The 18,268-nt window shown below is 43.8% G+C and overlaps 1 protein-coding gene across 1 annotated transcript in view; it reads left to right on the top strand.

Annotated features, from left to right (window-relative positions):
* The first annotated feature begins 12,371 nt into the window (after positions 1-12,371).
* The window catches only part of LOC137462348 (zinc finger MYM-type protein 4-like), a 39,867-nt gene continuing 33,970 nt past the window's right edge, over positions 12,372-18,268 (top strand). The window contains exon 1 of the mRNA XM_068172587.1: positions 12,372-12,576. Coding sequence (XP_068028688.1) covers positions 12,535-12,576 — 42 coding nt within the window. The 5' untranslated portion in view covers positions 12,372-12,534. The remainder of the gene's footprint in view (positions 12,577-18,268) is intronic.

Genomic DNA, 18,268 nt, shown 5'->3' with positions numbered 1-18,268 from the left:
CCCGAAATGTCCACGGTGCATTCTGAAGTGAAAAATAAAGCAGCTGTACCAAGACCATAGTGGTTACAGTCCTGACATTCCATGTTCCAGTACAGAAAACAGGCCAAAAGCACATTCCAGGACCCCTTCGTGTCCCTGGGATGTTATAAACGCCAATCACTTGGTTTTTAAAATTCTAAAAGTTTAATAATGTTATAAACGCCAATCACTTGGTTTTTAAAATTCTAAAAGTTTAATAATGTTATAAACGCCAATCACTTGGTTTTTAAAATCCTAAAAGTTTAATAACAATAAAATGGTTATAAAAATAGTAATACAATTAGAGTAATGAAAAGTTAGAGTTAGGACAATTACAAGACAATAAAAAGCAAAGAATTACGGACGTCCGGATGCTCTCGGGCACTTAAGCCCGATAAGCATGCCTTGTGGACAAAGGAATAATCTTTAAAAGCAGTAGCCTGTTGCATATTCATACATCTCATACATGATGCATAAATCCCTTGCAAATTAAGAACTTTTCTGGGTTTTGTCAACTTCTTCCCCTTAATCCTGGTGGTTCCATACAGACGGAGAGAAGGTGGAAGAATGTTTGTCTTTTCCGATAAGGAGGCAGTAATTCTTTATGGGCCCCCATCATTGTCATCTCTGTGTGAAGAGTTTCTTCATTATCTCATCTCTTGCTTGAGCTAGTAAAAAAAACCCCACATACATAGGCTCTATTTTAACTACAAAACTACATTTACCATACTATTAAAATGTTAATACAGCACTTCTAATCAATATAACATAACACATATAGTATTCAATTTAATATTTGTGAAAAGCCAATCATAAAATATGCATTTTTCACACGGGAGAAACAACATGACACCAGCACGACGTTTTTGTACCTTCCCTTCAGCGGTGTTTCCGTCCAGTCCATCCCCCCTTCAAGCTCCCAGGAATGCTTCACATTCCATTTCAGGTCTGAAATAAAATCAAACGCCCTGTGAAACCCAAGGGGAAGTCCCACGTAATTTTCACAGACCTGCAACTGTGGCAGTGCTGTGGTAAAACATCATCAATGGCATAAACATTTCTGATACCCTGGGGAGGTCAAAGGCCAGTTTCATTCTTCATTGAATCACGGAATCACAGAGTAGTTTGGGTTGGAAGGGACCTTAAAGATCATCTTCTTCTAAACCCTGCCATGGACAGGGACAACTTCCACTATCTCAGGCTGCTCCAAGCCCTGTCCAGCCTGGCCTTGGACACTTCCAGGGATCCAGGGGCAGCCACAGCTGCTCTGGGCACCCTGTGCCAGGGCCTGCCCCCCCTCACAGGGAAGGATTTCTTCCCAATATCAATCTAGCCATGCCTTCTTGCAGTGGGAAGCCATTCCCCTTTTCCCTTGAAAATTGTCCTTCTCCATCTTTCCTTTCAGCTCCTTCAGGTACTGGAAAGAATTAGGTCTCCCCAAAGCCTTTTCTGCCTGCTGAACAATCCCAATTCTCCCAGCCTTTCCTTATAGGAGAGCAACGAAATAAATGTCTCTGTGGCTTTATATATTTTAAATTAAAAAGCAGCCAGAGACTGAATCTGGCCCCGAATCAGTGTTATACCGGCTGTGGGACTTCAGCCACTTCCAAGCACTGCAGGATGGAAATTCCAGGTTGTTTTAAAATGGATTCTGGCCGTGGCCCTGCTGCCGGCAATGAGTGTTTCCACCACGAGGTGTCTCAGAGGTTAAATCACTGCAAGAACAAATTTGGGACTGGCTCTTATCGCACACAAACAACTGGCATCGTCTTGCTGTCACATCTGGTTCTGTCTCTTCAGGAAACAAATAATAGTGAGGGTGAAAGGGTTGAGTTTGCCTGTGTTGTGTCTTAAGCATAAGTGAACTGTATTTTCGGGAGCTACTAATTTTTATCATTCTTCAAAAGAAATAAAGAGTATAATTCTTCTCCTAATTCTGCAAAAATGTGCACAATAAAGATCAGAACAGAAAAAGGGAGGGGCAGCTCAGATCTCTGCTCTGTGTGACCAGGGACAGGAGCCAAGGGAAGGGCTGGAGCTGTGGCAGGGGATGATGGGGTGTCTGGGCAGGACCAGGAATTAGACTCGATGATCCCTCTGGGTCCCTTCCAACTCGAGATATTCTGTGATTCTACGACTCTATGAAAAATCAATACAAGAATCTGTAGAATTTATCTGAAGTCTGCAAAGTGGCTTTGAATTTCTCCAGATCTAGCAGAGGCCAGGGTAAGAGTCCATGTTTTGCAGCTGCAATATGAGTGTTTATCCTGGTCTTCAAATCAGAGAAAAACTGATGCCTGAGCAGGACTTGAAGTAAAAACAACCTCTGGTAACAATCACCTGTTTTGTAAGTGTTCGTGCTGGGCAGCTGGCTGGTTTCATATAAAAACAGGCACTGGGAAAAAAAGCTCGGGATGTTCTCCCCAGTATGTTCCACTGTAAACAAATATATCTGAGACTGGAAATGCTCTGTGACACCTGGGGTAAGAGCTGAAGTATTTCGCCATCCTTACATTGATCTGTTTATTGGGATGTTCAGTGCATACATACATTTGTTCAGTTTAAGAGGGGCCGTTGAGAGAAGCAAAAAATGAAGAACTCCAGACCTTTCTCACCCTCAAAATATGAATCTATTTAAAAATAACACTAGTGTTACTACTTCTGAGGATTTTTCATACTGTACAACTGATCTAAAAATTGAATTAAGCCATGGTAAGAAGCAGTCTGTGACTAATGAGGAAAAGACCTTGGAGGAATATGACAGGGAATCAGGCTGACACAGAGGTGCCCAAAGTTCTGAATGTCTCAGCAGCCACGAGCACAGGATAATCCTCAAGTAATCCCTGTGTGGAGCTCAGCAGGTGATTGATTCAGATACATTTTTTTCCCTAAACTGTTTCCTCCTGTTATAAACATAAACACAAGACTGGAAAGGAGAAATCTGAATTATGTCTATATTATTAATTGCAGATTGTAGGAGGAAGGAGCAGCGTGTGTCCAAGTTGCTAATTAGGAATAATTACCCCATGAGGTTCTGTAAGTGTCCTAAGTACAAACAAACACAAATCCCACTAACATCCTTTCCTACTGAAGAAGCAATTAAACATTGTGAGGAGATGCCATGTCTGCACTCCCTGGGCATTCCCTGGAAAATTTTGACCCAGAAGAAAACAGTTTAAGGGCTGTGTGCACAAATTCCAGTATGTCCCAGAACTAGAGGTGCTCAGGAATTTCAAGAATCAGGAAGCAAAGGGAGGAGTGGAAAGGGAGAACAGAGCAGGGAGGCACCCAGAAGGTGCAGGGTAGAGTCCTTGTCCTGCTGCAGGCTCTCCTAAACCACGTCTGTGGTGGATTGGAATAAACCTGCCTGGAAGAATAGGGATTCCTGCAGAACATTTCATCATTCTGGGGCTCACCACAGTGTCATGAAGAAGCATGACCTTTGATAGAGTAAAGGAGGAAGGAAAATGCCAATTACATCACCTGGTATCTGAAGCTGAGGCAGGACTGCAGGAGTGGCCAAGAGCTGCTGCAGAGGCTCTTCAGCTCACAGCAACTTTCCGTGGCACTCAGTGATGAGGGTTCTCCTCTCCCTCCAGTGCTGTTTTCACGTCTCCTTGAGCACAGATTACAACTGCTCTCCAAGAGGTTTTTCCTCTATACCATCACAAATATGCCTATAGGCTTAAAAATAGAGAGCTCTGAGACTGGAAAGTTCTTGATGAGATCACACAATCTGGATAAAGTGGTCTTCCCCTCCTCTTGCTGCCTGTGTCTCCTCTCAGCAGTAGGTGCTCTGCCAGTGGGGTGAGTGATCCTTGGACAGTTGAGCATGCCAAGACTGTCTTCCAAGAGGCTCCAAGAGCCCTCCATTCCCAGTGATGTTAATTGGAGTTAAGGATGCTCACTGCCTTGCAGGAACACTCAGCACAGTTGTACGACAAAGCTGTCAATCCAGACATATCCTTGAGCTGTGGAGAGAAATGAGACAGACATAACTAGAATTTATCCCACTGCCCTACAGTTAACAGCATGCATACCATCTATTAAGAGAATTTTCTTTTCTGTGGCTTTCTACTATAAAGAATTTAATTTTGTATTTCTTCGATTAAGAGAATTTAAAACTCTGTCACGTTTTGTCACCTACTGGCCACGGTCCTTTAGATGCAGCCCAGAAATCCAGCTGTGCCCTGGGCTGCATCCAAAGGAGCCAGGCCAGCAGGTTGAGGGAGGGGATTCTCTCAGACTACCTGGGAATACTGCATCCAGTTCTGGTGCCCCCAACATAAGGGGAACATGGAGCAAGTCCAGAGGAGAGATGTGAGTTTAATGAAGAGGCTGGAGCACCTTCCTTATGGAGACAGCCTGAGAGAGCTGGGGCTGTTCAGCTGGAGAAGAGAAGGTTGTTTGGAGAACCCACAGCATCTTCCAGGATCTGCAGGGGCCTCCGGAAAAGCTGGAGAGGGACTTTGCATCAGAAACTAGAGTGACAGGACAAGGAATGGCTTCCCACTAAAGAGGGGAAATTTAGGCTTGATATATGGAAGAAATTCTCCCTTGTGAGGTGGGCACAGGGTGCCCAGAGAAGTTGTGGCTGCCCCTGGATCCCTGGAAGTGTCCAAAGACAGGTTGGATGGGGCTTGGAGCACCCTGGGATAGTGGAAGGTGTCCCTGCCATGGCAGGGGGTGGAACTGGATGGGTTTTAAGGTCCCTTCCAACCCATACCAGTCTGGGAGTCTGTGACAATAAATCCGTGGCAAGAATGGGATGTAACTGTTACAGAGAATCCTGTTCTTCCATCTCACAGAGACAAGCAGGGAAACAGATTCATCAGCTCTGCAAAATCCCAGCAGTTCTGAGCTGAGCTCTGGTTAATGTTTGGCTATGCATGGAATGTCAGTGGGGCAGAAGGGAGTGGACTCACAAAGCTGTATTTCATAAGGCTGCCATGACTTTCTCAAAAATCTGAAGACTGGCAGTGTCTTCTCTGTAATTATTTTTTAATACACTGCTTTTTCCAAAAGACAAACACAAAAGATGGAACAGAAAATCAAAACCTTTTTTTCTTCATAACACAAAAATGGTGGAAATTTAAAAATAAACAGATTTATTCTGCCTATGGAAAAAGTGATGTAGTCACAGCACGAATTCAGGATGATACTAAAAAGCAGCAACCAGAGTTTGTGAGTGGGTAGTAATTGCCAATAAAGATTTGAGAGGAGGTCTCCAAACAACACAAATGGCCACAAGAACTCCAGAGGTTATTCATGTCATTCTTCAGTGACTCTCAGAAGACAAAGATAAAATTAAACCTGCTGTAGCAGCAGGCACTTGAAGAGACTTCCCAGGGGAATACTGCTCTGACGACCTGACACCTATCCCAGACCTTGAGCACAATCAGATTTTGCCAAAGTCTAACAGTTCCCTTTTTGAAAATTACTTTTGGCATCTTATTATGGCAAATAATAAGATCTAAACATGACAGTATCACGATGGCTAGCAGAGCCTGCAAGCAATCTGAAATGTCTTGTGCAGGTTTTACTGATCTCGCCCCATTTTACTCGGGGGCTCACAGGGTGAGCTTGGTGCCAGTGTGAACTCTCCCACTGCCAAAGGACCACGGGGCTGTCACAGACAGGAGGTTTACTTGGGGCAGGAGTTTGGATTTTCTGCAGGGAGACAAGAGCAGATAGAAAAACAAAAGGAAAGACTCAAAAGCAAAGAGAAAACTCACATTTCCTTTCTTCTACTTCAACAAAATAATCTACCGTGAACTTGCTACAAAAGTTCTGTTACTATAAACTGGATTTCCCTTAGAAAAACTTTCCAATAAGTCTGTCCTGGTAGCACAAGAAAGGCATGAATATAGCTGGAAAATAGATAATGACTGTATAAGAAAACCAAGTGCAACAAAGAGAAATTTTATTGCTCTTATGGCAACCTCCACCCACCAGTCTGATGTGGATGAGATGTACCCATGTCCCAAGAGGGCATCGAGCTGGTGGTCTACAGATAAATAAGAAACTCAATTCTCCATCTGGGTTTTGTGCTTCTGACGTAGAATTTTTTTCCTAGCAGATCACCCAGTACAAAAAATAAGCTTCAAAATGGTGCACTGAAAATTTTTAAGGCTCCAGAATAAGAAAGATACAGAGTCCCTGACGCAGAGCAGCATCAGCTGTTTGTAACACAGAATTAGCTATGAAAGTCTGCATCCCACATCTGCACGTTGGTCACTGTCTGTTTAAATATTTCATGATGTGTGCAATTAAGTTCCTTCCTCCCTGTTGACTCTGTGACTTTAGAAATCCAAAGTACTTATCTTGACCCATGTTCTGGGCTTATTTTCACATTTGCACACCAACAATGAATCAAAACAATTTGTTTTTTATTTATAACCGGATTCACTTTGGGAAGCTGAGAGCTGCCATATTTGGTGTGCAAAAACTGCTGTCTGGCATGTTTGGAAACAAAAGCCTGTGTTATTGAGACTTAAAAAGAGGATGCAAAGTAGATTTATAATTATTGTAATTAGAATAAAAGCATGATTGCACTGAACTTAAATCCTGGTCCAAATCTCATACACATGCACAAACCATCTAAACAGAAATTAACTTCATAATTAATATTGGATCATTCCTATTACAAAAAAGGCACTATTAATTATTGATGATGCTTGTGCTTTTCCCGAGCTGTTTCCATCTTTTCCCCTCCAGTTCATGGAGTGCTGGGGGTAATGCAGCATGTACAAATAAATCACTCAGAGGTGTGTACGTTACTCCACACTCCTGCACGCAGGAGAACCTGCTCCTGGATGTTTTTATCAAGCAGAATACAGAGGGGCATTTGTTTGTACGAGCAGAGCTAGAATATTCTCTTTAGAGTTCAGCTTCCTCCTTTCATCCCACCCACCACCAGACACTTCCTGACATTTCTCCTGCAGGCAGAGCAAGGCAACTGCCATTTTTTTTTTTTTTTCCTTTTTCAACGGCTGCTCCTTCAGTTATCTGTGGGTGGTGGGGGAAGGGGATGTTAACAGCAAACATAGCCAGAGCAAGTCTGGGAATGAGGGGGAGTTTCAGGATGGAAATAGGCCCCTGCCAGCCCTCCTGCGTCTGTGTCTCTATGACTAAGCGTTTGCTTTTTAAAACTTGGCTTTTCTCTTTCCTTGATCCTTGTTGTTTCCAAGCCTCCTGTTCCCCTTTGTCCTAGCAGCTCCTGACATCACCAGCGGCAGGGTAACGCAAATCCCACCCAGCACGTGGAGGGACAAACCAGAGCAGACCCTGAGCTGGGACACAAACCCACATCCTCACTGTCCCCGGGTCTCCCCTGTCTGCTCAGGGTCAAGAGGAGGCACCACTGCAATTGTTTTTCCCCTGAAATATTCCCTGTGTTTTCTTACAGCATTACAGCTCTGCTTCGGAGGAGTCTACAGTATGAGAGCACCTAAAATTAAGAGGTGTCCCCAGTTTTGTCCAGCTCTGGGACAGAAAAGGTCACTGTCTGCTCATCTCCACATCCCTTTTCAGTCCATGACAACAACAAGGAGAAGGCAGCGCCCAAAGCACCACATGGTTTAGTGGTGAATGTGGTGGTGGTGCTGTGCTGATGGTTGGATTTGGTGATCTTCGAGGTCTTTTCCAACATGACCAATTTCATGATTCTTTGTGGGTACAACATCTGCAACAGCCGTGTTTTCCTCCACCCATCTCCCAAAGCTGTCCTATTTGGATGCTCACTGGAAAGGAAACAAGATTATTTGTTGTTATTAGTTCATGTTTGGCCTGAAACACATAGCAGGGCTGTTCCACCTGCAGCTGGAATTCTCTGCAGAGACCCTGTGCTGGCTGGCAGGGTTGCAGGAGTGCCCAGCCCCACCCTGTACGGCTGGCAGGTTTTCTGGGTGATCTATATTCAGCTGTGCATGCCCGTGGGGATGTGCAAAGATCATTCATCCAGTTCACTGAACTGCAGCCTGCATGTGGAGGGGGTTTCGTGGTTCCTTTTCAAATGTCATTGGTTTAAAGAGGAATAGTCTCATGCAGGATTGTGCAGTAGATTGGAATATGGGCACTCCAGGGGTGAATTAAAAAGCAATTCAAAAACAATAGTGTGGAACAATCTTATCTTTTCCCTGCCTTATCCAGGCATTTATCTTGGTCTGTTCTGCCAGAGTCATCACCATGTTACCTACGTATTCTGCAGTGTCTTTTTTAGCCACATTAGTGCACAGACAGCTCCTGTAGAATCACAGAATCATGGAATGGTTTGGGTTGGAAGGGACCTTAAAGATCATCTTCTTCTAAACCCTGCCATGGACAGGGACAACTTCCACTGGCCCAGGTGGCTCCAAGCTCCATCCCACCTGGCCTTGGACATTTCCAGGGATCCAGGGGCAGCCACAGCTTCAATGGGCAACCTGTGCCAGAGCCTCCTGTGAACACACAGGGCCCCCTGTTCCTTCACAGGGAACAATTCCTTCCAAATCTCCCACCTAACCCTGGCCTCTGGCAGTTGGGAGCCCTTTCCCCTTGTCCTGTTACTCCAGGCCTTGGAAACAGCCTCTCTCCATCTTTCCTGTTGTCCCCTTTAGGCACTGGAAGGACACAGTCAGGTCTTCCCAAAGCTGGGCCAACAACATCCAAGAGCCAAGAGTCTGAAGGAGCTGAAGAATGTCCTGCTCTGGTTCCAACACCCTACAGAGAACGGGTTTGGATATCTCAGCCCACACCAGGATCGATCTGGCTTTAAATGGTGGCTCTCACTGTCACCCCCTTGCCTGTCCATTGTGGCATCACCCTCAGCAAACCTGCAGCAGGCAGAGATTTCCACAGCACATGGCTGATTTATCACCTGTCGTAGTGACAGGATCTATTTCTCACAGAATTCTTCGTACAGTCGTCTGAAAGCATTTTCTGTTGGATGTTGAAAGTTCAGATATTTCCATCACTCCCTGATTTACTTAGGAGAATCAGGCAATGGCACAAAGATGTCTGTTCCCATTAAAATGCTTGAACAAGTTCATTTTATACCATTTTATGGAAATTTACCTTGTAGCCCCAAGAAGTTACAGTAGTTTTGTCCAGTCTTGTGATGCCACTGGAGTTCCCGTGGTATTTGAGGCTATCCTGAGTGGCTGAGCATTTGGCACTGGGATGACATGAAAAAAGAGGTTTAGGCAACACAAACCTGTCGCCCTGTTCTTTTGAGAGTTTTAAAGTTCTTCTAAAAGTCTTCTATGCCTTCTGATGTTTACATATTTCTACTGAATTTTCTCACACTGTTCGTATAAACAATGATTGTTTTGCATTCTTCTTTGTGGGAGGAGAGAATTGATGGACTGTTGGTTTGACCAGTGTGGTTGCAGAGGTGGCAATTTCACCCTCCAATCCACTGTCACTTTTGCTATTCTATATATAGTGAAGTCAGAAAATAAAATCTCTCTTTTGGTTCTTTTCTTCCCTCTTTTGCGTCTGGCAAAAACGTGTGTGAGTTATTTCGTGTCGTAGTGTGACACAACTCCACCCATAATTTCTAAACTTCAGCCTGAAAACATGAAGGCAGCCTTTGCAAAGCCTCAGAAAAAAGGGCAAAAAAGAAAAAGCAAGTTTATTTTCCTAAATATCTTAATTCCTAAACCAAACTCAAACTTTTAAGGCCTTCCTCATACTCGAATTTCTCAGCATTTTAGTTAATAAATATTTATTCTTTATTATATTTATTATGTAGTAAATTTATTTCTCTGTTTTCTGTCTTCCTAGAAAATCCCATTGAGAAATCTCTGCATTTTCAGCTGGTCCACACATGTACAGCACATCTGTGCTGTGACCCCCAAGCTTTTGGGACACCTGTGTGTTCACGGTGGACTTTTGTGCAAAACACCTGGGGAACCCTGATGTGCAGCCCTATACTGAGACAGTATTAGAATTTCTAACTCTTAAAAAAATTAAATATAAATCCCTATTAATTTTTTATTGTTATAGTATTTTGTCCCCATTTAAAACAGATTAAACTATTCATTCTTTTCTTTGTAGCTATCTAAAGATAAGATTATTTTTTAATAAAATTTCACATCAGGCTCACAGTTCACATATAACATCTTTTGCCATTAAATATACCCAAATTTTTTGAGAAATGTCACAAAACAACTCATCAACTATAATTGTTTTAGACTTCAAGATAAGGATTATTTTCATTTAGACTTGAGGATGAGGATTATTGCATAAGTGAAAAACGTTAATTATTAAATTATCACATTAATTATCTCTCTGTCCTTGGAATGCCATGATTTCTAAGAGAGACCTGACAGGATTTCCTAAATGAATCCCAATATTTTGCATCTAGCATTTCAGGCCAGCTGAAGGACAGTGTTTATACAAGGATCACTTCAGTCACCATTGAAATGCAGCTGCAGCTCAGCACCAGCCTATAATTGTGCAAATCAGATAAACTGGGAAGTGGAGATTTCCTTTAAGACCAAGTTTTAATTAGCAGATAGATTATTTAATTATTGAAGAGACAAGAACTCACTGTCCTTATCAACTCCTGGGTGCTGCAATGTCCGACACTGCTCACAATAAAACCCCCCAATGATCTGTAGCTCACACATGGTTCCAAAGGTTTTCTCAATAGGCCACCAGTGTTCATTGGCTACATGTTCCACAGTTCTCTTTTAATTACTGTTCTACTGGGTAATGATTCTGTTATAAACGCCAATCACTTGTTTCAAAAATTTAGAAAGTTTAATAAAAATAAAATAGTTATAAAAAAAAAATAATACAAATGTAGTAATAAAGGTTACACAATTAGAGTTAGGACAATTAATGAGACAATAACAGCAAAGAGTTACAGCCCGGGCTGGGTACCCCTCTCTGGACAAAAGTGAGCCAGGAAAAGGGGGGACCCTGTTAAAAGAAATTTTACTCCTTAAAAAGGGTAATCTGTTGCATATACAAAACACTTTATGAATATGCATATATTTTATTTAAAACAAGAAATCCATCTGGTACGTGTCAAAAATCTTCTATAATCCCCAGGTGCCTTCCAGTCTAAGTCCAGCTTGAAAAAGTTCGTTTCCGTTGATAAGGAAAACCATAAACTCCTCTCCTTTGGAAAATTTATGGGTTTCTGTAATTGTTATCTCTGTGCAAAGAATTTTTTATTATCTTCTCCTTTTCTTGAGCTAATTAAAAGAATACACACATAATTTCTATTTTAACTGCTAAAGCTTACAAAACTACATTTACTATATTATTAAAATGTTAATACAACATAACTTTCCAACCTAGCATAATACATATAGTAAATATCTGCGTAGAGCCATATAATATGCATTTTTCACAATTCTCTTGCTATTCATGCTAATTAGTGCCACGCTCAGTGTTTCTGTTGTGTTGTGTTGGTGGTTTCTTGGGTCTGTGGTCCATGAGTTGGCAGTTGTGATGTCCCCCTGCCAGAATTAGCCTTCACCCAGCTGCAGGTGATTCAGCACAATCGCCAGGTTGGGTTTATTAGTTCGTTCCTCATCTTGCAGTTCTGCCAGATGTCTTTGTGGCCCATCAGTTGTGCATTTCCCGTGTCCACCAGCACTGGCACATCCTTCTCCCCAGGCTTTGTTAAACTCCCTCTAGGTCTGAGACCATGAAGCATGTCCAGGCCTAAACCTTAACAAGGCAACTCTACCAACAATAACTTGTTTCTCTAACACCTGGACATCACTTCCATCTTGTGAGCTGCTATTTGATCCACAGATTAAAGCTCCCTCCTTGCTGACGAGGCTTGAAAGCACACACGCATCAAACACCGCAGAACACCCTTAAGAAAATTTTTACATATTCCACATTTTGCAACAGTACCAACAGAATTAAATTAAAGTCCGTAAAAAAAAAAAAATCACTAAATTCAAAATGAATTCATTCGCGAATGACGCAGCAGAGGCACAATAAGCAGAACAGGTGAGGCGGGCGCCGTGAGGGCGGTGCTGTGGCCTGGCCGGGCCCTCACCCCGGCGGCGCCAGAGGAGACCACCGGGAGACCACCGACCACCTGCCGCCAGCGCCACAGCCCCGGCGGGGCCGCGCCACGAGGCCGCCGCCCCCGTGTCGCCGCCGGCAGCGCCGTGACGGCGGCGGAGCTCCCGGTCCGCGGCCGCCGCCGCCGCTGTGGGATCCCCGAGCGCCCCCCCCGCCCCGGGGGCACCCCCGACCCCGCGGCCCCGCCGAGCCCCCGCCGCGCCTGCGCGGGCGCGCGCAGGCGTGCGGCGCATGCGCGGAGCGGCCCCGCGCTGGGCTGGTCGGGGCAGCTCCGGGAGCAGCGGCCGCGGCCTGGCGGGTCCGAGCCCCCCCCCACCCCGCCCCGCCGCCCTCGGGGAGCCGCCGGGCCCCCCCCTCAGCCCCGCCCGCCGCGCCGCGGAGCCCCCCGGAGCCGCCGCCCCCCCGGAGCGCGGGGGAGGCTGAGAGGGAGTGACCCCCGGCCCCTCGCCCCGGGCTGGGACAGCTGAGGGGGGGCGCAACATGGCGGAGGCCAAGGAGGAGGGGCCCGGCCCCCGCGGCAGGGTGAGTGGGGGGCGCGGGGGGCGCGGGCGGGGGCGGGATGCGGCGGGCGAGGCGCGGCCCCGCCGGGGGTCCCGGGGGCACCGAGCCGCACGAGCTGCCCGGCCCGCAGGCCGGCAGCGCTGCCCCTCGGGGCCCTTCAGCTTCCTCTCCCCCAGGGCAGTGTCCAAGCATCATCGCCACGAGCGTCTTGGCATCACTTAAATAATAAACTTGCAGCTAACCAGGAGCTGTCGTCACCGTCCGTCTCCTTGTTTAAAGCACGATGTCCTTGCTGCTCCTTCTAATTTCAGTTGTCCGTGTCAGGCCAGAATTTGTCAAGATGGCAGCAGCATCCAGTTCTTGGGTGCTCGGGCTGTAACCATTGAATGGCTTCTGCTAGCCATGGTCATCCTAGGATTTGGCTGCAACCCTTGTGTGACTTCTGTTAGCCATGCCCCTCCCAGGACTTGGCTGTAACCCTTGTGCCAGTACCTTTAGCCATGAACGTCCCAGCTCTTGGTCCTTCGTTGTCACAACTTGGGCCATCATTGTCACCTCTTGGTCTGTAAGCACACGGTCCATCCTTGTCTGTTTGGTATCGTAGAATCATTAAGGTTGGGCAACACCTCCAAGATGATCAAGTCCAACTTTACTTGAAGAAATGCTTCATCTCTTAAACCAGTGGAAGGTTCTTTGTGGCCAACACGTTGTAGCTGTGAAGGACCTGTGGGTGAATGTTTTAAGCAGTGCTGAAAATAATCTTGCCATGAGTCCAGTCCTCTTTCCTGCACACATGCAGGACTTAGTTGAAAGCTTTTTGTCAGGAATGAGTTTTAAATCATGTTTCTGCTTGTGTGGAAGAGTTCATAGCCCACTATAAGACTGAGCTGTCCAGTTCCCTTTTCCCAAAGATGAAGAAGCTTTCCCATTCTTCAGCCTTGGGAGAGACAAGAGCAGAGGCTCAAGTTTTCCATTGATGCATGGGAGAGAAGTTCAGTCACTGAATTTGTACCAGGGAACTTGAAACTTGTGAAAGTAATTGTTGAAAAACGTTGAAACCAATTGATACCAAACAGAACATGACCTCTCAGGGTCTCACTGAGTGGGCTGTGTAGATGTCTGACTACTCTGTACTTAGGGAGTGAACATCATCTGTGAATTTCTTAAACCTGTGTCTTTCAAACACTTCACTTACAGGCTCCTGGAATTTTGTAGAATTGCTCACAGGTAGTACATAAACATGCAGGTCTTTGGGGGAATCAAATACTGGCTAGCTGCAAGAAAGGTGAAGGGAAATGGCTGCATGTAGGATGGTAGCTTGAGAAATCTTGAATTCAGCTTCATTGCCAGTGATTGGAATGTTAGTGGACATAGGGAAACACTTGTTCACTCTGAGGACAGTCAAGTGTTGGAGCAGGTTGCTCAGAGGTCGTGCAGTCTGTCCTGGTGTCTCTGGTTTCTTTATGCTCATTGCCTTGACATGCTCCTTTTGTCTGTAGAGTTACTTGGTGTTACCTGCAGAAAAAGAGAGTGTTGCCTTTTTCCTTCCCAAACTTGTCAGTTACCCACTGAGGAATAACAAATTTATCATCTGGTCAATATGATCTTCACTGGTCTCGGGAAAAATAACTTCCCTCTCCATTGGCTAATTAATCCCTGGGTGCCAAGTCTGGAAGTCTCCATCAGTTACTGCTCCACATGTCCCGTAGGTTATGGAAAGCTTCCCATGCTGTTGGCATTGACAACATTCTCTGCTCCTGCTGAAGCAGAAGACTTCAGTAAAATTTAGGAATGATCCAGGAAAGTGGTGTTGCCCTGGGCAAGTAAGTTAGGAAAAAGGAAACACAACTTGCCCAAAGCTGGTTTTACCACAAGACGTTCTTGAGGAACATGGGGAGAAGTGAATCCTGGGCTGCTCCAAAGGCTGATGGAGCCTGTGAGGAGTGAGGTTAGCAAACTGTAAATCCAGCACACAGAGATCTGATAATTAATGAGGTCATAGAAGACCTGCATATCCCAGTTCTCTTCCCCATAGTGGCTCAGTTCCCATTCTACAGGAGGTCATGATTCTGGATTCTTCCAAGAAGGCATAACAAGCATTTCTTGTAAAAATTATTTTCCTTTGTGTGGAGAAAATAAAGAGTGATTTAATGATTTCTTCAGACAGGAGCTTAGCAGTTGGTGGTGTTTTCAGAATTGTTCTTTTCAATATTAGAATCTCTGCAATTATTCCAGAAGCACATACACTGAAACTGGCATGTTGCAAATCCCATGGATGAGCAGTCACCATCTTTTAACTCAATCTGTGAATGAGCAACAAACTAAAGAATAAAGTTTTTGCCAGTCTAAGACTGACAGAAAATTATCTAATTTGATTTTTAATAGGTTTTGGTAAGTTTTTATGGCTAAATTGTCTTAAAGCAGGTTAATTTCTGCCCTGAATCAAACTGTTGTGTCTGCTAAGGAAAACATTTACTACATAAGATCAATATTAACTTGAAGGATATCTGCTAGTATGTTTTCTATGTAGTTTATAAAAATATTTTTGGCAATTCAACTTTAATTTTTGTATAATGTCATTGTTTTGAACAGTTAATTGTTTTGACTGGAATGTTCATTTATTTACAACGGTTGTCTACAACCCCTTGGACTAGGCAAGACAGTTTGGGCCGTACTGAAATTTGACACTTGGGCTGTTGGAAATTAATGTTGTGTGAACAGGTGAACGCTTGGGTGTCCACATTAATAAAACAGATGTTTGCAAAAGATTTTTAATTTTGCATGACTGTAATTAAAAATTGAAGGAGTTCATCTTATTTAGAAAGTTTTGTTGCCAAATTACTCCAGAACGGTACAAAGATTATGAAAATGTTTCTCTGCCATGGCTTGTGTGCCTCTCAAAGGATATTTTAATGTCATAACCTTTGAATTCTCTTTCCAAAAATGAGCAAAATGGATCCCAGGCATTTAGGTTAAGACTTTCCACACTGTGTGAAATACAGAAAGTTAAGTCAGCTCTTTGTGCCAAATTCAAGTCCTTCTGCATCTTTAGGATTGTGGAATTTAATTCTGAAATCACTCACAATGTTCTTGAAGTGGTTATCTCAACTTTTCCCTCTTTAGGTGTTGGAACTGGATGATCTTTAAGGTCCCTTCCAACCCAAACCATCTGGTGATTGCACGATTGATAACTCTTGTACCCCATCGTTCCTTCCAGAATGCCTTTCCCTGAGTCAGTCTTACAGGAAGTTTTCTCTCCAAGGTTTTCTGTCAATGACTGACTCAGTTCAGATGATTTCCATCATCATTCCATCAGTGTGGTAAAGGCCTAAGAGCTCTTGGACCTCACTCGTGCTGTTGCTTGTAACACTTGTTCTGTGGGATGCTCTAAGCTCTTCAAAAGAAGGTTTCTGCAGCAGAGAGTATTTCATTGAGGACATGTCAGCAGAACTGGGGGTGCTTGCAATGTCCATCCCCTTAGCCCGTGTTCCGCCTCTAGTGTCATTCTCTTTTCCTCTGGTAGTGCTCTTCAGAAATTCCAAGGGAAATAAAAAGTTTAAGAGACTGTAATTTGCTTTACCAAACTGATATCTGTCCAAAAATTATGTGATGTATCTGTCCTTTCTGCAAATACTGATTGAAGAATGATGGTAATGTTTTTAATTTTGGTTACCATGTTTTCTACTGCTTTAGATAAATTTGTTTAATTTTAAAAGTAGCTGGAAGTATTATAGAGGTTACCTCTACATCAGATAGTTTTAAACTGTGTTGTGTCTAATGCCTTTGAATTTTTTAGTAAAAAAAGTGTGATGACCAATTATTGTCATAACCAAAGTTTAATAGATCATATTTTTGGTGACAAAGCCAAGACTTTAGTTCTACATTTGGTCCTTTTCCCTTTTGACAGCTGGTCCACAGTCCCAGGGCAGGATAAATTGCTGTTGCCTGAATTCCTTAATTTCCTTTGGAAAGAGAGGAAACCTGAATCATTAGCCTAATAAACTAATGTTTAGTTGTCTAAATTTAGGTGAGAAGAACTTGAAACAGAATTAGCACAACTATACAGAGTTATTCCCACAGGAGACATTTTGGAGTACTTCCTTTTTTTTTTTTTTTTTTTAAGTAACTTATTTGTGTACTTCTGTGAATCTTGATATTTTTTAAAAGACTTGAAAGTACATGAAAAGATTTAATCTGTGTTGAAATTCATCTTTATATGGTGCTGTTTGCTCAGAAAGCTTTATGAAGTACAGCTAATGCAGGCTATTAACAGGATTTTTTTGTGTTTAATCATGGAAAAGGCAAAAAGGAAGCCAGAGTTAGGAAGGTACTTTGAAGAATGAAGTAGATATTTTGTCTCTTTAAGGACAGAAATACTGAAATAGAATTGAATGCACATCCAGGCTCTCCCATTTGTACTATCAATTGCTGTTGGCACTGAGCTCTTAGGAGAAGGGAGAGGACTTGCAGTACCTGATGGAACTGGGCCCATCAGTCACCAGAGTGGGGCTGGGAACACAAACCAGGCTGGGCAGGACATGGTCCCGCTGGGTTTGTCAAGCAAAAAGTGCTACAGTTGTGAATTTTCCCAATTTTTGTACAAAACCACCTTGTGGGTTTCTTAATTGAGGGCAGATTGTAATGATGAGCAGAGAACTTCAAGTTCAAACAGTTCACTCTCTTTAAAAATTAATTTACAGTGGGTTTGGTTTATTTTTTCTCCTATTAGTAATGTAGCAAGTAGCAACTAATTACTAACATAGTTAATCGTATTTCTGGGAGAGACATTGAGTAGAGTGATCTTCCTGAGGTTCTAGTGCTGCTGCTCCATGCTGGATTGTCACCCTTGGCATTTCTTAGTTGTATTCCATGGACTGGCTTTCCCTAAAGGACACAGTGATGGCTCTCTTTTAATGAGCTGTTCAGCTTCTGAGCTAAATGGAATTAAGGGGATTCCATGCTTTGCTTCTCACTAGCCATACTTTTGAAAGCTTTGGCCAAAAGCACACATTTGTGATCTGGACAGTGCTGGCCTGCTTGTGGAATAAGCTAAAATATGTAACTGAACTGAAACACTTGGTTTGGAGTAAGTAACTGCTGAGCATCACATCATAAACATACATATTGTGACACAGACCCTGCTCTGATATTGGGGATTTTTACATCCTTGTAATTTCCATTTAGTTGTCCTGCCTTATGCTGTGACAACCTGGAAATATTTTTATTTCAGCTCATTTACAGCCTTAGTGTAACCAAAATCCCAGCCTTAGTGGTTGGTTGTGTCTTACCAGCAGCAGAACAATTCAGCACAGAGCCAGGGGTGAGGTTTTGAGGGAAGAAATTCTTTGTTTGGAAACAAGTCTTTCTTGTGGATTTGTTTGCTTGCTGTGTGGTTTGTGTCTGTGTGTGTTTCTTAATTGAAAAGCCCAAAGCACATCAAAATCTGGTGTCTTTGCAAAGACCATTGCAAGGAAATTTGTTGTTAATAACAAATATTAGGGAGAAATTCTTCCCTTTGAGGGTAGTGAATCCCTGGCACAGGTTGCCCAGGGGAGCTGTGGCTGCCCCATCCCTGGAAGTGTCCAGGACCAGGTTGGACAGGGCTTGGAGCAACCTGGGGTAGTGGAAGGTGTCCCTGCCATGGCAGGGGGTGGAACGAGATGATCTTTAAGGTCCTTTCCAATCCAAACCAGTCTGGGATTCTGTGATTGCA

Source organism: Anomalospiza imberbis, chromosome 25 (assembly GCF_031753505.1).
Source record: "Anomalospiza imberbis isolate Cuckoo-Finch-1a 21T00152 chromosome 25, ASM3175350v1, whole genome shotgun sequence".
Classification (NCBI taxonomy): domain Eukaryota; kingdom Metazoa; phylum Chordata; class Aves; order Passeriformes; family Viduidae; genus Anomalospiza; species Anomalospiza imberbis.
This window is presented reverse-complemented; position numbering and strand designations above follow the sequence as displayed.